This window comes from Oncorhynchus kisutch, linkage group LG9 (assembly GCF_002021735.2).
Source record: "Oncorhynchus kisutch isolate 150728-3 linkage group LG9, Okis_V2, whole genome shotgun sequence".
NCBI classification, from domain to species: Eukaryota; Metazoa; Chordata; class Actinopteri; order Salmoniformes; family Salmonidae; genus Oncorhynchus; species Oncorhynchus kisutch.
In genome coordinates, this window is record NC_034182.2 from 17,780,505 (window position 1) to 17,803,916 (window position 23,412).

Consider the following 23,412-nt stretch of genomic DNA (forward strand, 5'->3'; position numbering starts at 1 on the left):
CTCGTTGATGGCATATTCACAGCTGAATAGGGACTCATTGGAACGCAGCGCTTTCAAAACCTGGGGCACTTCCGGATTGGATTTTTCTCAGGCTTTCGCCTGCAACATCAGTTCTGTTATACTCACAGACAATATCTTTACAGTTTTGGAAACGTTAGAGAGTGTTCTATCCAAAGCTGTCAATTATATGCATATTCTAGCATCTTGACAAAATATCCCGTTTAAATTTTTTCCAAAAATGAAAATACTGCCCCTAGAGTTGCAACAGGTTTTAATAACTCTTCTTACAGCAGTACATAACTGCCCTTTTTGCAAACATTTCCCATGTCCATTTCTGTCTTCTCATCTCCCTCTTTGCCTGGCCTGCAGAATGAGGTGATCAGCCAGCTGTCTGTGATTTTCTCCCAGTGCTATGGGCCCTTCCCTATCCCCAAACTCACTGAGATCAGGAGGAAGCAGACCTCGAGACTTGGTGAGCAAAGGAAGGTGTTGCTCCTGAGTGGAAACGGTTTGCACCCACGCCATGCATGTTCAGAAAGGCAGCAGAAGCAGCCGTTACCTGCCTCCTTCTTTGTGTTTGTGGTGCCTCTAAAATGTGCTTAAATGTGATGGGATGGAGGAGTGGCCCTATAGAAATTGCAATAATAATTTATCTTCATTCATCATTAACAGTGTAGAATGAAATGGAAGCTTGAAAACTAGAGCTTGAAAATGATTGTTCTGCTATACTGTACGTTGGCAGTTCAAGTTGTATTCCACACATTTGTGTTTGTGTCTCTAGCACCATCGAGAGTGCATATAGATTTTGAATTATCGATGCGCTGGTGTTGATGTGTTCTAGTTACTTGAACCTTGATCTAATATGTTCAGCGTTGTTAATAAAAGTCAGCATTTGCTACAATGTAATTTTGTAATTACAACTATGAAGGTCTTGAGGGTGACATCAATAAATGAAAGCTTGCTTTGAGGATGAAGAATTAAGATGCTCTTTGGAACATCAATGAGATGAGCGTAATTATTCCATTTGAAAAACAGTTTGCCAAATAGCTTCATTAGGTTGCTCCCAAAGCTGCATGCTGTAGCTCAGTAGCTGATATTACCATACCATCTGTTAGATTCATATGAATACAGGAGGCTTCAATCCAGTAAAGATTTGTGGTCATAGATATGCTTAGTTAGCAATGTTTACATTTAGAATACTCTCTACGGGAGATTACGTGGGATGCCATTTAAGTATCCTGCTAGCATATCTGTCCAGCCTATGCCATTCTGAGTAATTTGTAAAAGGTCACATGCAGGTCAAATTGGACAAGTAGTCAAGATGGATGAATACACAAGTCAAATTTATTTCACAAATGTCTCTACATTTTCTTTATTAAAAACGAACTGAGTAACAATAGAGATAAATATAACAGTGTTAAAAGTGGACAAATATTGTAATTATCCTTCATTTCTTTCAGACCCCCACTTCCTCAACAACAAGGAGATGTCTGATGTAACGTTTCTGGTGGAAGAAAAACCCTTCTATGCACATAAAGTCCTGTTATTCACTGCTTCAGCCAGGTGATGAAAAATGCTTGAACATGATAATCTGTGAAATACGTGTATGTTGGAATTGAACAATAAAACATTTTTATAAAAAAAATTGAGAAAAATAATGCTTGAACAATTAGAATTCCCCCAAACTATTTTTTCTAACAATGTTTTTTCAGAGGTGGTTATAAATCAATTATTTCACCCCCCGTGCATGTTAGGTTATATATGTTCATAAGAGTGACAAAGACATGTCATATGCAAAAATTGGTGGGGAAACGCTGATCGTTGTTGACGGTGAATAAAGTAACACTCCCTATACTTTCAATGCATTTTTCTGCAAAAGATGCTCATGCAAAATAGAAGAAGGTGTTTACCAGTACAGCACTGGTCACATGTCACTAATGCAGACTACGACATGCTCCTTTTGTTTTCTGACAACTTGTCTTCCTCACCTTTCTTTAATGATTTCATACAGGTTTAAATCCCTGCTCCAAAACAGACCAGCAGCAGAGAACACCTACATTGAGATCAGTCATGTCAAGTACACCATATTCCAGGTAGCCTACTGTATGTACTACTGTAACTAGGTTGCAGTAAATGGGTTAATAGTAATGTGTTCATAGTTCAACTGGGATTCGCACCACAGCAAAAACTAATTTAAAACTCCAGAGCTTTCTATATTTTTGAAATGCTATAGGGTGACATACTGTATATAAGTATTACCCTACCAGTACCAGTAATTCAGTTAGGCTGTTCATAATGTGTTGAGAGGCTTGAGTCATAACAACATTCCTCTTTTACAGTTGGTCATGCAGTACCTGTATTGTGGAGGCACTGAGTCCTTGCACATCATGAATACTGAGATTATGGAGGTAAGAATAACTTTTTTGAATATATATTTTATTTCAATGACAATGCAGCCATACTTGTCACACAATAATTCTCAAACAATTACACTGACAGAGCAGGTTTGCAAATCATACATACTGTACATACTGTGCCATGATTATTATCTATGCGTGTAAATTGTAAAATGACATTTTGTTTTGTGTTTTGTATTACCAATTTTGTGAATGACACTTAAATAAAATACACTATATATACAAAAGTATGTGGACACCCGATCAAATTAGTGGATTCAGCTATTTCAGCCACACCAGTTGCTGACAGGTGTATAAAATCGAGCACACAGTCATTCATTCTCCATGGACAAACATTAGCAGTAAAATGGCCTCACTGAAGAGCTCTGTGACTTTCAACGTGGCACCGTTATAGAATGCACCTTTCCAACAAGTCTTTTTGTAAAATGTCTGCCCTGCTAGAGCTGCACCGGTCAACTGTATGTGCGGTTATTTTAAAGTGGAAACGTCTAGGAGCAACAACGGCTCAGCCGCATAGTAGTAGGCCACACAAGCTCACAGAACGAGACTGAAGTGTGTAGTGTGTAAAAATCATCTGTCCTCGGTTGCAACACTCATTACAGAGTTCCAAACTATCTCTGGACGCAACTGTTAGTCGGGAGCTTCATGAAATGGGTTTCCATGGGCGAGCAGCCACACACAAGCCTAAGATCATCATGCGCAGTGCCAAGCGTCGGCTGGAGTGGTGTAAATTTGGATTTGCCGGATGCAAGGAGAACGCTACCTGCCCTAATGCATAGTGCCAACTGTAAAGTTTGATGGAGGAGGAATAATAGCATAGGATGGTTTTTCATTGTTCTGGCTAGACCCCATAGTTCCATTGAAGGGAAATACAATGGCATTCTATACGATTCTGTCCTTCCAACATTGTAACAACAGTTTGGGGAAGGCCCTTCCCTGTTTCAGCATGGCAACGGCCTGTGCACAAAGCGAGGTTCATTACAAAAATGTTTTTTGAGATCGGTGTGGAAGAACTTGACTGGCCTGCACAGAACTCTGACCTCAACCCCATTAAACATTTTTTCATGTCATTACCCAGAAAGTCCAACCCACTTCTCACTGTGTGTGTTTCTGCTCTCTTTTCCCTCTCTTCCACAGCTCCTGTCTGCAGCAAAATTCTTTCAACTAGAGGCCCTTCAACGACACTGTGAGATTATCTGCTCCAAGAACATTGCCGTGGAAACCTGTGTGGACATCTACAAACACGCTAAGGTGAGAGGAAATGGGAACAAGCCAACGTATACCGTTCAAAATGTTTTCTAAAATGAGTTGAAATTGAAAAAACATTTGGTGTTCACAGGTGTATTAGTTTGTTTTAAAACTGCACAGGACCAAGGGAAACATTTTTTTATTTAAATTGAGTCATAAGTCATTAAAGTCATAAATGTCCAAATTAATGTGGTTGGAGGCAAGTGATTCTTTAATCTCACCTGTGACAAGTGGCAGGTGCCTACAGGATAAAAAATGCCATATTTTGCTCCATTGCACATTTTAAAATTGTACATTTGTAACACATGAAGCTGTGGAAGAATAAAAGGTGCTAAGTTGAACCTAAAGGGTTCTTCGGTATGTCCCCTTAGGGGAACCCTTTTTGGTGCAATGTAAAACCCTTTGCAGAGGGTTCTAGCTAAAACCTTGTACACCCAAGTACTTCTCTGCAGCTGCCACTACAAAGTACACTGCTCAAAAAATAAAGGGAACACTAAAATTACACATCCTAGATGTGAATGAATGAAATATTCTTATTAAATATTTTTCTTTACATAGTTGAAGGTGGAAAACCACACTACAGACTGATCCAACTTTGATGTAATGTCCTTAAAACAAGTACAAATTAGGCTCAGTAGTGTGTGTGGCCTCCACGTGCCTGTATGACCTCCTTACAACGCCTGGGCATGCTCCTGATGAGGTGGCGGATGGTCTCCTGAGGGATCTCCTCCCAGACCTGGACTAAAGCATCCACCAACTCCTGGACATTCTGTGGTGCAACGTGGCGCGAGACATGATGTCCCAGATGTGCTCAATTGGATTCAGGTCTGGGGAACGGGTGGGCCAGTCCATAGCATCAATGCCTTCCTATTGCAGGAAATGCTGACACACTCCAGCCACATGAGGTCTAACATTGTCTTGCATTAGGAGGAACCCAGGGCCAACCGCACCAGCATATTGTCTAACAAGAGGTCGGAGGATCTCATCTCGGTACCTAATGGCAGTCAGGCTACCTCTGGCGAGCACATGAAATGCCACCCCACACCATGACTGACCCATCGCCAAACCAGTCATGCTGGGGGATGTTGCAGGCAGCAGAACGTTCTCCACGGCGTCTCCAGACTCTGTCACGTCTGTCACATGTGCTCAGTGTGAACCTGCTTTCATCTGTGAAGAGCACAGGGCGCCAGTGGCGAATTTGCCAATCTTGGTGTTCTCTGGCAAATGCCAAATGTCCTGCACGGTGTTGGGCTGTAAGCACAACCCCCACCTGTGGACGACGGGCCCTCATACCACCCTCATGGAGTCTGTTTCTGACCGTTTGAGCAGACACATGCACATTTGTAGCCTGCTGGAGGTCATTTTGCAGGGCTCTGGCAGTGCTCCTCCTACTCCTCCTTGCACAACGGCGGAGGTAGCGGTCCTGCTGCTGGGTTGTTGCCCTCCTACGGCCTCCTCCACGTCTCCTGATGTACTGGCCTGTCTCCTGGTAGCGCCTCCATGCTCTGGACACTACGCTGACAGACACAGCAAACCTTCTTGCCACAGCTCGCATTGATGTGCCATCCTGGATGAGCTGCACTACCTGAGCCACTTGTGTGGGTTGTAGACTCCGTCTCATGCTACCACTAGAGTGAAAGCACCGCCAGCATTCAAAGGTGACCAAAACATCAGCCAGGAAGCATAGGAACTGAGAAGTGGTCTGTGGTCACCACCTGCAGAACCACTCCTTTTTTGGGGGGTGTCTTGCTAAATGCCTATAATTTCCACCTGTTGTCTATTCCATTTGCACAACAGCATGTGAAATTTATTGTCAATCAGTGTTGCTTCCTAAGTGGACAGTTTGATTTCACAGAAGTGTGATTGACTTGGAGTTACATTGTGTTGTTTAAGTGTTCCCTTTATTTTTTTGAGCAGTGTATATTTTCTGTAATTTACATTCCATTTCAGCAGGACAGTTGATAACTATGGCAATGAATGCTAAGAAGCCAACATTACTGAAAGAAAAATTCGTATCACTCTGTATTATCCAAGGCCTACTACTCCTCCTACTCACCCTTGAACCAAGGCCTACTACTCCTCCTACTCACCCTTGAACCATCATCCTACTACTCCTCCTACTCACCCTTGAACCATCATCCTATACTCTCTTCACTGACTCAGCATATGACACCTTCTGTTCTACTCTGACTCTGGCAATCTCAATCTCTCTCACACCGGACACTTCTGATCCCCAACAACATGGACACCCCCACAATTGAGACACAGTTTTTCCACCAATACTACACATTCCTTTGTCCCATGCCCTCCTGCATACTTGACACATCTCTGCATTTCCCTCCTACACACTGCTGCAACAAATGTATACACATTGTGAAAGCCCCTCAAGGTACAATGTTTTTGTTATAATGCCTTCATTTAACTTTTAGTGACATCACAAAATAGACATTAATCTTCCACATTCCATCTCTCATCATTACCAACATTCGGAGGATGAAAAATATTGTCCCGGTGTCCATTGTTTGATGTTGAAGTTCTTGGACCTCTTTATAAGGCACATAGACATGCTGATCACCCAAACTAGGCCCCAAAGTGAGTCGTCTGCTGCCTATGGTTTACGATCGAGTGAGGTGTCATTAAACCCCCACATCCATCCCTCTTCCCCTCTGCGGGAGAGAGGGAGAGCGCTGTAAGGCTTATACATTGTAACCTGATCCTTTGGATCCTCACAGGATAGTCATGACAACCAGCACTGGTTATTTTACACCACTGGCCCTCTCCATTTTGTGAACTGCTTGTGTCGTGAATTCCGTCTCATTCCATTTTTGCCGACACATTCCAGGTAAATAACCCACACAGAACGTGACGTTTCCAGTCATGTTTGGTTTCACTGCAATCAACTGGTTAGTTTGTAACACAATCAAACCTGATGGGCCATTTCGCAGGACGTATTGACTGAACGAAACCGATTTGAAGACAACAAGTCATGACATCATTGTGCACCAATGATTTGCCCGCTGTTTCGTTGATTGACTGTCTTTTAACCCAATGACCACTGATCGTCTTGAAATCTAGCTGGGTAGATAGCCAATGAGCTGAGCTAAACGGCAATAGGCCATGTTTTTGTGTTGCAAGACGAACTCATGTAGTAAGCTCCAGCGTAAAGTGAGTCATTCTCTATTGAAGTTTCATACCGGAAGGAGAAACACATATTACGCATTGCATTGTTTGGTAAACGTGATTCAGCTGTTTATATATCAATCATTATGGCGACTAAGTCAGGGAAAGCTAAATCTAAGTCTAGATATACAGATGTACACACAATTTTAGAATACATTGATTGGGAAGGTGAGGTAGAGATTGTTGTAGGACAATTCATTTAGCGATTGTGGAGGAATATTTTTTGAACGGGGAGAGGACATCGTTTTGGACTGGTAAGTTCTTATCATGCTAATGCCCTTGTTTGAAATTAATAATATAAGATATTATTTGTGATTTTTGTACATTTTAGAAGCAATATATAAACATGTAATGTCATGAAATGTGAGATGCGTGTGTCTGCCGCCCCACCCCAAACCACATGAAATAGCCTATTTGAGGCTGTTGAGGGGAGGGCAGGCCCACACAACAATGGCCAAAGTGAAATGGAGACAGTAGATACAGCTGGTCTGTTGTAATATAATAAAGACAGTAGATCTAGCTGGTCTGTCATAATATAATAGAGACAGTAGATCTAGCTGAAATGTCATAATATAAAAGAGACAGATCTAGCAGGTCATAATAATGTATTCAACCTTATGTTCCCTGTACTCTCTATATATATCTGTTTATTATACCGGTTGATGGAGGGCTCATATGTGAAACTATTCTAACTGAACATTTTCTTTCACAGTGACACTGACTCCGAATGGGAGTCTTATCCGGTGTCATGTGTGAATTTAAGTATGCTCTCTCTAATTCTCTCTTTCTCTCTCAGAGGACCTGAGCTCTAGGACCATGCGTCGGGACTACCTGGCATGATGACTACATGCTGTCCCCCTAAACTGTTCATTTTTACTCTTGAGGTGCTGTCCTGTTGCATCCTCTACAACCACTGTGATCTCCACCCGGCACAGCCAGAAGAGGACTGGCCACCCCTCATAGCCTGGTTCCTCTCTAGGTTTCTTCCTAGGTTTTTGATTTTCTAGGGAGTCTTTCCTAGCCACTGTGCTTCTACACCTGCATTACTTGCTGTTTGGGGTTTTAGGCTGGGACTATATAAATTGATTTGATTTGATAGAGGACTGGGGGTCTTACAAATATTGAAAGTGTGTAAATAGTTACCCATGTTATTTTGTAACATATATTTTATTTAATCAATAATGATGTTTTTCCCATTTATTTATTTTTTCATTTTATTTTTCTCAATTTTTAAGGGGGGGGAGTTGTTAGAATACCATTTTGGTATTTTGTATATAGTTATTTGTTTCGAAATGTATACCTCACCAATTTGGCCACTTGGGGAACACTTGGGGAACATTTGGGCTACTTGTGTGGGACACCTGGGTGACTTCATGATAAATGTCATGTAGCACACTCATTTTGGAAGTTATCATTCTGAAACTTTGCACAAGTACTGTTGCCCTCTCATATTTTTCACTGAAATTGTCCCCATCATCCTATCTGAATGTTTGTCTTGTTCATTTTAAAGATGATGATACAAAAATAAAAATAAAAAACATGTGGTTTTTTTCATTGTTTTATCTAAACCAGATCTATTGTGTTACAGTGCCTTGCGAAAGTATTCGGCCCCCTTGAACTTTGCGACCTTTTGCCACATTTCAGGCTTCAAACATAAAGATATAAAACTGTATTTTTTGTGAAGAATCAACAACAAGTGGGACACAATCATGAAGTGGAACGACATTTATTGGATATTTCAAACTTTTTTAACAAATCAAAAAATGAAAAATTGGGCGTGCAAAATTTTTCTGTACCAAGAATATGCATATCCTTGGTTCTGTGCCTGAGCTACAGGCTGTTAGATTTGGGTATGTCTTCAAGAGGAAATTGCACAAAGTAGGGGGGAGCTCTAAGAGGTTTTAAACCGATGTATAACAATTCTATTTTTATGAATGTTTAATTGGACTATTTCTATATTTTGAATTTGGCACTCTGCAATTTCCCGGACGGTCGTGTCCCACCTGCCCATAAGAAGTTAAAACATGCTCACATATCCTTTTAAATTCATCAGAATACTTCCGGAGACGACAGAGATGGCCGCCTCGCTTCGCGTTCCTAGGAAACTATGCAGTTTTTAGTTTTTTTACGTGTTATTTCTTACATTAGTACCCCAGGTCATCTTAGGTTTCATTACATACAGTCGAGAAGAACTACTGAATATAAGATCAGCGTCAACTCACCATCAGTACGACCAAGAATATGTTTTTCGCGACGCGGATCCTGTGTTCTGCCTTACAAACAGGACAACGGAGTGGATTCCATGCAGCGACCCAAAAAAACGACTCCGAAAAAGAGGGAAACGAGGCGGTCTTCTGGTCAGACTCCGGAGACGGGCACACCGTGCACCACTCCCTAGCATTCTTCTTGCCAATGTCCAGTCTCTTGACAACAAGGTTGATGAAATCCGAGCAAGGGTAGCATTCCAGAGGGACATCAGAGACTGCAACGTTCTTTGCTTCACGGAAACATGGCTCACTGGAGAGACGCTATCCGAGGCGGTGCAGCCAACGGGTTTCTCCACGCATGGCGCCGACAGAAACAAACATCTTTCTGGTAAGAAGAGGGGCGGGGGCGTATGCCTTATGGCTAACGTGACATGGTGTGATGAAAGAAACATACAGGAACTCAAATCCTTCTGTTCACCTGATTTAGAATTCCTCACAATCAAATGTAGACCGCATTATCTACCAAGAGAATTATCTTCGATTATAATCACAGCCGTATATATCCCCCCCCCAAGCAGACACATCGATGGCTCTGAACAAACTTTATTTAACTCTCTGCAAACTGGAAACGATTTATCCGGAGGCTGCATTCATTGTAGCTGGGAATTTTAACAAGGCTAATCTGAAAACAAGACTCCCTAAATTTTATCAGCATATCGATTGCGCAACCAGCGGTGGAAAGACCTTGGATCATTGTTACTGTAACTTCCGCGACGCATATAAGGCCCTGCCCCGCCCCCCTTTCGGAAAAGCTGACCACGACTCCATTTTGTTGATCCCTGCCTACAGACAGAAACTAAAACGAGGCTCCCACGCTGAGGTCTGTCCAACGCTGGTCCGACCAAGCTGACTCCACTCTCCAAGACTGCTTCCATCACGTGGACTGGGACATGTTTCGTATTGCGTCAGATAACAATATTGACGAATACGCTGATTCGGTGTGCGAGTTCATTAGAACGTGCGTTGAAGATGTCGTTCCCATAGCAACGATTAAAACATTCCCTAACCAGAAACCGTGGATTGACGGCAGCATTCGTGTGGAACTGAAAGCGCGAACCACTGCTTTTAATCAGGGCAAGGTGTCTGGTAACATGACCGAATACAAACAGTGCAGCTATTCCCTCTGCAAGGCTATCAAACAAGCTAAGCGTCAGTACAGAGACAAAGTAGAATCTCAATTCAACGGCTCAGGCACAAGAGGCAGGTGGCAGGGTCTACAGTCAATCACGGACTACAGGAAGAAATCCAGCCCAGTCACAGACCCGGATGTCTTGCTCCCAGGCAGACTAAATAACTTTTTTGCCCGCTTTGAGGACAATACAGTGCCACTGACACGGCCTGCAACGAAAACATGCGGTCTCTCCTTCACTCCAGCCGAGGTGAGTAAGACATTTAAACGTGTTAACCCTCGCAAGGCTGCAGGCCCAGACGGCATCCCCAGCCGCGCCCTCAGAGCATGCGCAGACCAGCTGGCCGGTGTGTTTACGGACATATTCAATCAATCCCTATACCAGTCTGCTGTTCCCACATGCTTCAAGAGGGCCACCATTGTTCCTGTTCCCAAGAAAGCTAAGGTAACTGAGCTAAACGACTACCGTCATCCGTCATCATGAAGTGCTTTGAGAGACTAGTCAAGGACCATATCACCTCCACCCTACCTGACACCCTAGACCCACTCCAATTTGCTTACCGCCCAAATAGGTCCACAGACGATGCAATCTCAACCACACTGCACACTGCCCTAACCCATCTGGACAAGAGGAATACCTATGTGAGAATGCTGTTCATCGACTACAGCTCGGCATTCAACACCATAGTACCCTCCAAGCTCATCATCAAGCTCGAGACCCTGGGTCTCGACCCCGCCCTGTGCAACTGGGTACTGGACTTCCTGACGGGCCGCCCCCAGGTGGTGAGGGTAGGCAACAACATCTCCTCCCCGCTGATCCTCAACACTGGGGCCCCACAAGGGTGCGTTCTGAGCCCTCTCCTGTACTCCCTGTTCACCCACGACTGCGTGGCCACGCACGCCTCCAACTCAATCATCAAGTTTGCGGACGACACAACAGTGGTAGGCTTGATTACCAACAACGATGAGACGGCCTACAGGGAGGAGGTGAGGGCCCTCGGAGTGTGGAGTCAGGAAAATAACCTCACACTCAACGTCAACAAAACTAAGGAGATGATTGTGGACTTCAGGAAACAGCAGAGGGAACACCCCCCTATCCACATCAATGGAACAGTAGTGGAGAGGGTAGCAAGTTTTAAGTTCCTCGGCATACACATCACAGACAAACTGAATTGGTCCACTCACACAGACAGCATCGTGAAGAAGGCGCAGCAGCGCCTCTTCAACCTCAGGAGGCTGAAGAAATTCGGCTTGTCACAAAAAGCACTCACAAACTTCTACAGATGCACAATCGAGAGCATCCTGGCGGGCTGTATCACCGCCTGGTACGGCAACTGCTCCGCCCTCAACCGTAAGGCTCTCCAGAGGGTAGTGAGGTCTGCACAACGCATCACCGGGGGCAAACTACCTGCCCTCCAGGACACCTACACCACCCGATGTTACAGGAAGGCCATAAAGATCATCAAGGACATCAACCACCCGAGCCACTGCCTGTTCACCCCGCTATCATCCAGAAGGCGAGGTCAGTACAGGTGCATCAAAGCTGGGACCGAGAGACTGAAAAACAGCTTCTATCTCAAGGCCATCAGACTGTTAAACAGCCACCACTAACATTGAGTGGCTGCTGCCACCTCACTGACAATGACACTGACTCAACTCCAGCCACTTTAATAATGGGAATTGATGCGAAATGATGTAAATATATCACTAGCCACTTTAAACAATGCTACCTTATATAATGTTACTTACCCTACATTATTCATCTCATATGCATACGTATATACTGTACTCTATATCATCGACTGCATCCTTATGTAATACATGTATCACTAGCCACTTTAACTATGCCACTTTGTTTACATACTCATCTCATATGTATATACTGTACTCGATATCATCTACTGTATCTTGCCTATGCTGCTCTGTACCATCACTCATTCATATATCCTTATGTACATATTCTTTATCCCCTTACACTGTGTATAAGACAGTAGTTTTGGAATTGTTAGTTAGATTACTTGTTGGTTATTACTGCATTGTCGGAACTAGAAGCACAAGCATTTCGCTACACTCGTATTAACATCTGCTAACCATGTGTATGTGACAAATAAAATTTGATTTGATTTGATAAGATGATTTAACACTCCTGATGTTAAAGTTTAACCTCTAGCGACGAGCAATCCCGTATCCGGGAGCGTAATCATAGCCTCAAGCACATTACCATAACGCAGCATTTCCTATTCATGAAAATCGCAAATGAAATGAAATAAATATATTCAAACACAAGCTTAGCCTTTTGTTAACAACACTGTCATCTCAGATTTTCAAAATATGCTTTTCAACCAAAGCTACACAAGCATTTGTGTAAGAGTATTGATAGCCTAGCATAGCATTAAGCCTAGCATTCAGCAGGCAACATTTTCACAAAAACAAGAAAAGCATTCAAATAAAATCATTTACCTTTGAAGAACTTTGGATGTTTTCAATGAGAAGACTCTCAGTTACAGTGCCTTGCGAAAGTATTCGGCCCCCTTGAACTTTGCAACCTTTTGCCACATTTCAGGCTTCATACATAAAGATATAAAACTGTATTTTTTGTGAAGAATCAACATCAAGTGGGACACAATCATGAAGTGGAACGACATTTATTGGATATTTCAAACTTTTTTAACAATTCAAAAACTGAAAAATTGGGCGTGCAAAATTATTCAGCCCCTTTACTTTCAGTGCAGCAAACTCTCTCCAGAAGTTCAGTGAGGATCTCTGAATGATCCAATGTTGACCTAAATGACTAATGATGATAAATACAATCCACCTGTGTGTAATCAAGTCTCCGTATAAATGCACCTGCACTGTGATAGTCTCAGAGGTCCGTTAAAAGCGCAGAGAGCATCATGAAGAACAAGGAACACACCAGGCAGGTCCGAGATACTGTTGTGAAGAAGTTTAAAGCCGGGTTTGGGTACAAAAAGATTTCCCAAGCTTTAAACATCCCAAGGAGCACTGTGCAAGCGATAATATTGAAATGGAAGGAGTATCAGACCACTGCAAATCTACCAAGACCTGGCCGTCCCTCTAAACTTTCAGCTCATACAAGGAGAAGACTGATCAGAGATGCAGCCAAGAGGCCCATGATCACTCTGGATGAACTGCAGAGATCTACAGCTGAGGTGGGAGACTCTGTCCATAGGACAACAATCAGTCGTATATTGCACAAATCTGGCCTTTATGGAAGAGTGGCAAGAAGAAAGCCATTTCTTAAAGATATCCATAAAAAGTGTTGTTTAAAGTTTGCCACAAGCCACCTGGGAGACACACCAAACATGTGGAAGAAGGTGCTCTGGTCAGATGAAACCAAAATTGAACTTTTTGGCAACAATGCAAAACGTTATGTTTGGCGTAAAAGCAACACAGCGCATCACCCTGAACACACTGTCAAACATGGTGGTGGCAGGATCATGGTTTGGGCCTGCTTTTCTTCAGCAGGGACAGGGAAGATGGTTAAAATTGATGGGAAGTTGGATGGAGCCAAATACAGGACCATTCTGGAAGAAAACCTGATGGAGTCTGCAAAAGACCTGAGACTGGGACGGAGATTTGTCTTCCAACAAGACAATGATCCAAAACATAAAGCAAAATCTACAATGGAATGGTTCAAAAATAAACATATCCAGGTGTTAGAATGGCCAAGTCAAAGTCCAGACCTGAATCCAATCTGTGGAAAGAACTGAAAACTGCTGGTCACAAATGCTCTCCATCCAACCTCACTGAGCTCGAGCTGTTTTGCAAGGAGGAATGGGAAAAAAATTCAGTCTCTCGATGTGCAAAACTGATAGAGACATACCCCAAGCGACTTACAGCTGTAATCGCAGCAAAAGGTGGCGCTACAAAGTATTAACTTAAGGGGGCTGAATCATTTTGCACGCCCAATTTTTCAGTTTTTGATTTGTTAAAAAAGTTTGAAATATCCAATAAATGTCGTTCCACTTCATGATTGTGTCCCACTTGTTGTTGATTCTTCACAAAAAAATACAATTTTATATCTTTATGTTTGAAGCCTGAAATGTGGCAAAAGGTCGCAAAGTTCAAGGGGGCCGAATACTTTCACAAGGCACTGTAGATAGCAAATGTTCATTTTTTCCAAAAATATTATTTGTGTAGGAGAAATCGCTCCGTTTTGTTCATCACTTTTGGCTAAGAAAAAAAAAACGAAAATTCATTCACTACAACGCCGAACTTTTTTCCAAATTAACTCCATAATATCGACAGAAACATGGCAAATGTTGTTTAGAATCATCCTCAAGGTGTTTATCACATATCTATTCGATGATAAATCCTTCGTGGCAGTTGGGTTTCTCCTCAGTAGCAAACGGAAAAGTACTTGCAGCTGGAGATTACGCAATAATTGCAACGGAGGACACCAAGCGACCACCTGGTAAATGTAGTCTCTTAGGGTCAATCTTCCAATGATATGCCTACAAATACGGCACAATGCTGCATACACCTTGGGGAAAACGTGGAAAAGGTAAGCTGACTCCTAGCTCCTCCACAGCCATATAAGGAGTCATAGCCATGAGGCGGTTTCAAAAAATGTGGCATTTCCTGATTGTATTTTTATCTGGGTTTTTTCTGTAACATCAGTTCTGTGGCACTCAGACAATATCTTTGCAGTTTTGGAAACGTCAGAATGTTTTCTTTCCAAAGCTGTCAATTATATGCATAGTCGAGCATCTTTTCGTGACAAAATATCTTGTTTAAAACGGGAACGTTTTTCATCCAAAAATTAAAAGTGCGCCCCCTATATCGAAGAAGTTAAACACTGAGGTAAACACTAATGCTTATTACTTAAAAGAAATAAAAACATTTAATAAAAAGCTTATTCAGATGCAGAAGGGTTCTACGTAGAACCCTTCTTTCCTTTCAAATAATCCTTCTTGCCTTCCAATAATCATCAAATAACCTTTTCTTCCAAAAAATGTTCTTCGGATGAAAAAGATTCTATGTAGAACTCTTTGTCTTACACAGAATCATTGTCCTCCAAATATGATTCTTCTGATAAACGGTTCTTGGTAGAACCCTATCCCTCTGCAAAGATTTTGTAACCCTTTTTTCTAAGAGTGTACAGTAAAAGAGTATAAAACATAAGGCAAGATAACCATGCATGATACAATGTGTATATATCAGACATAAAAAAAACACAAGTCATAGAGAGGACATTGTGATAGAGTGAGTTAAGGTTCTGACTGTATCCTTATGCCCTGTTTAGTTCCTCTGTGCCAATGAGCTGGCGGTCTTCATCGAAGGCTACTTCCTGAAGAACATGGTGCTGCTGATTGAGGTGGAGGCTTTCAAACAACTACTGTATGAGATGCCTGTTACTGTGAGTCCCGGACCCTGCCTGAGCCCCATCTCCGATGTCCTCCATGACCTGGAGAAAACTCTAGCCACCCGCATCCAGTCAATTCACCTCTCCTCCTCCAAGGGCTCCATTGTGTGACCTCTCTGGGTTATTTAAACACACTTACAATCACCCAGTAATGTTACTGCAACATGCACTACCCCAGTTCATTCACCTGTCCCCTGATGTTAACATTTTCATAACATCCCTTTAATGTTACTGCTATTTCAAACCCTGTCCATCTACCTGTCCAAGCTAGGGAGGGCTGTTGGTTTATGTGACAGGTCTGGGTGCTTACACTTTCACAACATTGCTGCAGAGTTACACTGCAGCGTCCAGCCATCTGACAGCTCCATTGTCTTCTCTTTGTTACAGGTTTGAACATTGTTGTAATACTCCTCTAACGTCACTGCACCATCGAATACATAAAGGAAATATTTTTAAAAAATGTATAACTTGTTACAGGCATATAATATGCCCATGATAATAAAATGTACAATTGTATTTCATATGAGATGCATACGTAGAATAGGTCCCTTTTGCTGAAAGAGTGGAACTTGTAGAATAAAAACTCTACTTTGAAAAATGAACTCATTCAGTGGTTAGTATCTGGTATGAGAGTTTACTTGGCTTTGTAATATTTTTGTTTGTATAATTGGGATGCAAATCTGTTTGGTGACAGAGCAGGTGACTAAAGTAAAGGAAAAAATGTCAAATTTTAACTTTAACTAAATCAACCATAAAAAGTTCACTGTAAAAAAAATCTGGTTGTTTTTATGGTAACTTAGTGGCAGCCAGTTACTGTAAAAAAAGACACAGTATGTTACTGTAAATTCCGAAGGAACTTTGGTTTAACAGTATATTACTTTACATTTCAATAATGTACTGTTAAATCAAAGTTTTTTTTACATTAACGGAAAGTTACCATAAGTTGTTTTTAAGTTACAATAAAAACAACAATTTTTTTTACAGTGTATTCTTTGGAAGTGCATTGTAGCAATGATTTCAGAGTGATTTGAGAATGTAAACACATATGCCAACTCATTATCTTCATGTGTGGGACAGCATCTCACTCAGTCGTCGATAAAGTATGCGCTGATGGAACATTTACACAACTGACCAATACTTCAGTTCTCTTTGAACTGTACTCCCAACAATCATTATCCATTTATGTTTGAAACATGGATGTTCAACTTAGACCAAACTTATGATATATTTATAAACAATGTCAATAATTTGCATGACACCACTACTACCCTACTGTTGCGTTTCAGCAGAGCCAACCTCATAGACTACTTTGGAGGGAAGTGAAGAGTTTTCTAGCTATGACGAGTCAGACTCATACTGGCACTCTCGAGAAGGAAGGGTCTGCATGCTGTAATTGTGGGAAACAAGGTAAATATGTAATGAAAGTCAATTCTGTTGGTCATTCTTTCTACAAACTAATGTACAGTATATTTAATTCACCTACAGTTGCTTGGATAACAGCATTGCTCTTGTTGGATGTGTTACCTGCCCAAACATGGTTCTTAAATGTTCAATTCTGGTAATGCAACATTGCATGTTAAATGTACAGTATGAATCTTTAGATTTTTCTGTTTAAGACTTTATTTCGAAAAGTGTGTGTTATTCAGATTGGTATAAGTGAGTAAAAGGTATTAGTCTCTGATATATGTAGGATTTCAAGCATGGGATGTTTTCCTTCTACACTGTGCAACTACTGATGCATTCCAAATAATCAAGGTTAATTAAAAGGTGACACGGTAGTTCTTAGGTGATCCCCAAAATAGTTGATTGCCACGATAAGACATTGTCAAATCACGTGTAGATATTGAGATATACTGTATGTACAGTGCCTTGCGAAAGTATTCAGCCCCCTTGAACTTTGCAACCTTATGCCACATTTCAGGCTTCAAACATAAAGATATAAAACTGTATTTTTTTGTGAAGAATCAACAACAAGTGGGACACAATCATGAAGTGGAACGACATTTATTGAATATTTCAAACTTTTTTTAACAATTCAAAAACTGAAAAATTGGGCGTGCAAAATTATTCAGCCCCTTTACTTTCAGTGCAGCAAACTCTCTCCAGAAGTTCAGTGAGGATCTCTGAATGATCCAATGTTGACCTAAATGACTAATGATGATAAATACAATCCACCTGTGTGTAATCAAGTCTTCGTATAAATGCACCTGCACTGTGATAGTCTCAGAGGTCCGTTAAAAGCGCAGATAACATCACGAAGAACAAGGAACACACCAGGCAGGTCCGAGATACTGTTGTGAAGAAGTTTAAAGCCGGATTTGGATACAAAAAGATTTCCCAAGCTTTAAACATCCCAAGGAGCACTGTGCAAGCGATAATATTGAAATGGAAAGAGTATCAGACCACTGCAAATCTACCAAGACCTGGCCGTCCCTCTAAACTTTCAGCTCATACAAGGAGAAGACTGATCAGAGATGCAGCCAAGAGGCCCATGATCACTCTGGATGAACTGCAGAGATCTACAGCTGAGGTGGGAGACTCTGTCCATAGGACAACAATCAGTCGTATATTGCACAAATCTGGCCTTTATGGAAGAGTGGCAAGAAGAAAGCCATTTCTTAAAGATATCCATAAAAAGTGTTGTTTAAAGTTTGCCACAAGCCACCTGGGAGACACACCAAACATGTGGAAGAAGGTGCTCTGGTCAGATGAAACCAAAATTGAACTTTTTGGCAACAATGCAAAACGTTATGTTTGGCGTAAAAGCAACACAGCTCATCACCCTGAACACACCATCCCCACTGTCAAACATGGTGGTGGCAGCATCATGGTTTGGGCCTGCTTTTCTTCAGCAGGGACAGGGAAGATGGTTAAAATTGATGGGAAGTTGGATGGAGCCAAATACAGGACCATTCTGGAAGAAAACCTGATGGAGTCTGCAAAAGACCTGAGACTGGGACGGAGATTTGTCTTCCAACAAGACAATGATCCAAAACATAAAGCAAAATCTACAATGGAATGGTTCAAAAATAAACATATCCAGGTGTTAGAATGGCCAAGTCAAAGTCCAGACCTGAATCCAATCTGTGGAAAGAACTGAAAACTGCTGGTCACAAATGCTCTCCATCCAACCTCACTGAGCTCGAGCTGTTTTGCAAGGAGGAATGGGGAAAAAATTCAGTCTCTCGATGTGCAAAACTGATAGAGACATACCCCAAGCGACTTACAGCTGTAATCGCAGCAAAAGGTGGCGCTACAAAGTATTAACTTAAGGGGGCTGAATCATTTTGCACGCCCAATTTTTCAATTTTTGATTTGTTAAAAAAGTTTGAAATATCCAATAAAAGTCGTTCCACTTCATGATTGTGTCCCACTTGTTGTTGATTCTTCACAAAAAAATACAATTTTATATCTTTATGTTTGAAGCCTGAAATGTGGCAAAAGGTCGCAAAGTTCAAGGGGGCCGAATACTTTCGCAAGGCACTGTATAATATGCATAAGGTATTATGGTGCATGAAGTGGTAACACTTTTTTGGGGTAGTCCATCTGTAGATGCAAACTATCTGTTGATAAGCAACTCCTTGCTAAGGTTACGGTTAGGGTAAGGTTTAGAGTTAGGGTTAGTAGATAGTCATTTGAAACGTTGCTGATAGTCTGTAGATAGTCAGTCTGTAGAGCATCTACAGATGATCAAACTAAAGTGTTACCCATTAAGCAACATCCATCTATTAGATATCTATTTTCAATATAATTCCAGGGATATAGATTAATAAAATAGTTGCTGTGCAAGCAATGTCATAGAACACCATTTCAGATTGCTTTAAAGCCATATGTTTTAGCTTATTCTAAATCAACATGACCAGAGAGAATAGAGGGAGGAAACCACAAAACTGGCTTTGGGTCAAACAGGGCACAGTATGTCAGCCATTAAAATAAGATTTCTCCTTTTACCTATTAAAAAGAACTGGGTGATATTTAATTTAGGTTATTGTTAACTCATACCATTTTAGCTGGAGCCTAAGGGTTGAATAGTGATTAAGTATGAATATTTGAGGACATTTAAAATGTGTAAATAATAAAAAAAATGAATTATAATATTATTATTTTTCTACCCCATACCCCACTGTTTTATTTCATGATTGTCCACTGTTACTTTGTTTAACAAAGTGAAAAATATTATAAAAAGCTCTAAGGTCTTCAGATTTAGCTAATATTTTATATAGGGCAGTATTACGTCCCTGCAAAAATAGGGCTATTATTTAAAAAAGGTATTCTGTGACAAATGTTGGCATTTTTTGTGCACAAGCAAACCCCATCTACAGGGCCGTAAACCTGAGTAGCTTTGATGTATCTCATACTAAACAACTCAAATTAACACTCTGGGAAGGGTATGTGACTTTTATGCTATGTTTATAACATCTGACATTCTGTTTCAAAGGATTTCCACATTCCCTAACACACCTGTACCTTCCAACTGACAAAATGTTTTATGTAAAATTGCCATTGCATTTTCAAACATATTCAAAACTAAGCTTTTTTTAAACCATTTTATTTCAAAACAATTACAGTAAGGTACTTAATTGTTACCCAGAAATGATTTGATATTGAATTAAAAATGGCTGTGCACTGTGTGTGCAATTGTTATGACTAGATGGGCTCCTCACATGCTCATACGGATTCAATCCGTATCGCGGAATATCTACATTATAGCTTGATTTAATTTAAAAGGCAGCGTAAATTTTAACGCAGATCTCCCGCGATACGGATTAAATTCAGACCTTGGTATATGAGAAAAAGCAATTCGGATTGAATAGAGCCCCAAGTATTTGAGTCAAGGATGAGCATGTGAGGAGCCCATCTAGTCATAACAATTACACACACAGTGTGTGTGTGTGTGTGTGCAATACATACAGTTGAAGTCGGAAGTTTACATACACTTAGGTTGGAGTCATTAAAACTTGTTTTTCAACCACTCCACACATTTTTTGTTAACAAACTATAATTTTGGCAAGTCGGTTATCTACTTTGTGCATGACACAAGTAATTTTTCCAACAACAATTCCAGTGGGTCAGAAGAAGAAGTTTTAACACTGTTTTTTGTTACTACATAATTCCATATGCATTATTTCATAGTTTTAATGTCTTCACTATTATTCTACAATTTAGAAAATAGTACAAATAAAGAAAAACCCTGGAATGAGTAAATGTGTACAAACCTTTGACTGTTACTGTATGTTACTCGTTTCTTGAAACTAGGCATATGTTGCACATCATTAGTTTACAGGAGAGGCATTTGAAGGTAAACATTTTTTTATCAAAATATTTTTGTCGGCAGAAATGCCTTCTGGAACATGTGAACTTTAAATGTGCCTTAATTAACAAACTTGTATTCCATCTGTAAATGCGATTAACATTTTAAAATTACGAGCCTAGTTGGTTTAACCACAGAAAAAGTCTTTGTGAAAACTAGGGACTGAATAACTTGCCTTGTTGATAGTGTTGTTAATAAGGCAGAGCTTTTTAATGGACAGACTTATCCCCAGCTTAGCTACTGTTGTATCAATATGTTTCAACCATGACAGTTTACAATCCAGAGTTACTCCAAGCAGTTTAGTCACTTCAATTTTCTCAATTTCCACAGTATTCATTACGATATGTAGTTTAGGTTTAGGATTTAGTGAATGATTTGTCCCAAATACAATGCTTTTAGTTTTGGAAACATTTAGAACTAACTTATTCCTTGCTACCCATTCCAAAACTAACTGCAGCTCTTTGTTATCTGTTGCAGCCATTTCAGTTGATGTAGTAAATGACGTGTATAGTGTTGAGTGATCTGCATCAGAGTTGTGGACTCGCATCACATGACTTGGACTCGAGTCAGACTCGAGTCACAAATATGATGACTTGCAACTCAACTTTGACTTTAACACTAATGACCCGTGACTTGACTTGAACTTGAGCAATATGACTTGACCTGAATTGATACCCTCCCCAAGCCCAACTATTAAAAATTATGCTATTAAAAAAAGTGTGCAGTTCATCAACTCTTCATTTAACTTCTTGGTGACAGGGGGGCAGTATTGAGTAGCTTGGATGAATAAGGTGCCCAGAGTGCCTGCTACTCTGTCCCAGATGCTAATATATGCATATTATTAGTGGTATTGTATAGAAAACACTCTGAAGTTTCTAAAACTGTTTGAATGATGGCTGTGAGTATAACAGAACTCATATGGCAGGTGAAAACCTGACACAAATCCAACCAGGAAGTGGGAAATCTGAGGTTTGTAGTTTATTTTAAAGCATACTGTTAGCTAGCTAGTTAACATTAGCTGTCTAGCTCTCTAGCTAATGTTACGTGTATCATATCGTCAATCAGATTTTTGAACATAATCCCTAGCTGTGTATTGTCACTTTCCATGTTGTCTGTTGTCTGTAGCTTGTGAGGTGTGGAAACACTTTGTTGCGTTTATGTATTTTGTCTTGTTGCTTTTTGTTCTATGTTGCTCTGTCTGTATGCTATGTCTTGCTTGTCCTATGTTGCTCTGTGTGTGCTCACTGCTCAATGATTGTCTGTGTTGTAATTGTTTTTAATAACCTGCCCAGGGACTGCGGTTGAAAATTAGCCGTATGGCTAAAACCTCCACTTTTACTGAAACGTTGATTAAACACAATATTTATTCCATTCTAATGAGCCATTTACTTTATGTTTGTATGTTATCTTTTATTATTTCTTATTGTTGTTGCATTGTGGAGAAAGAACCTGCAAGTACTCCCATCCTCTTGCTCTTTTGCACCCCAGCATCTCTACTTGCACATCATCATCTGCACATCTATCACTCCAGTGTTAATGCTAAATTGTAATTATTTGGCCTCCATGGCCTATTTATTGCCTTACCTCCCTACTCTTCTACATTTGCATACACTGTACATATATTTTTCTATTGTGTTATTGACTGCACCTTTGTTTATGGAACTGTGTTGTTGTTTTTGTCACACTGCTTTGCTTTATCTTGGCTAGGTCGCAGTTGTAAATGTGAACTTGTTTTCAACTGGCCTACCTGGTTAAATAAAGGTGAAATAAAAAAATAAGGACGCATTTTGTTGGACGGTGTATACCATGTGTATCCCATATGACTCAAATTTGAAACTTGCTTCTATCCAGATGTATCTATCTTCATCCTCAGAATCTTCCCTTCTTATCAAATATAATATATGAACTGCCGCCTTGAGCATGCAATCTTCTATTCTTCTACTCTTAACCCTTTCACACAAACCATCACACGGGTGTGATCATTCTACAGTGGTCCCTGAAGTGTACGATCACACCCGTGTTATTAGAACACTCATTTAGAATGCTCTTTAGAACGGCAGTTTCAAAAGACGCAACAATTAGGGCTTGAGCTGGCCACACTTTTTTCAGAACTATTTACACAAACACAGTCCTTACAAAGTTATGTCCAGAATGTCAGCAGTTTATATTTTGGATGCAATGTTCAGATATTCACAGAAGTAAATATAGCGTAACACAATCATCCTAACCAGAAAAATGTAGGCTACATTTGTCCTGGCGCTGAGGAAAGATTGACCCAACACAAGCAGTCATATTTTCTAACTCTCGGCTGACATAAACTACAATATGAATTAGCTAATAGCAATTACTATATATAATTAATCACATCACGGGTGAGCTCACCATTGATCGAAATAACTAGGTAAAACACTTTATAGGAATCGAAAGTAATCCGACGATAACTTTCAGTGCGCAGCCATGCATTTTTTTCTCAC

The 23,412-nt window shown here is 40.6% G+C and overlaps 1 protein-coding gene across 1 annotated transcript in view; it reads left to right on the forward strand.

Moving 5' to 3' along the window:
* Positions 1–17,528, forward strand: part of LOC109896834 (ankyrin repeat and BTB/POZ domain-containing protein BTBD11-A) — a 221,837-nt gene extending 204,309 nt beyond the window's left edge. The window contains exons 11-16 of the mRNA XM_020491219.2: positions 370–472; positions 1,461–1,563; positions 2,012–2,093; positions 2,340–2,408; positions 3,555–3,668; positions 15,508–17,528. Coding sequence (XP_020346808.1) covers positions 370–472; positions 1,461–1,563; positions 2,012–2,093; positions 2,340–2,408; positions 3,555–3,668; positions 15,508–15,738 — 702 coding nt within the window. The 3' untranslated portion in view covers positions 15,739–17,528. The remainder of the gene's footprint in view (positions 1–369; positions 473–1,460; positions 1,564–2,011; positions 2,094–2,339; positions 2,409–3,554; positions 3,669–15,507) is intronic.
* Positions 17,529–23,412: the final 5,884 nt, after the last annotated feature.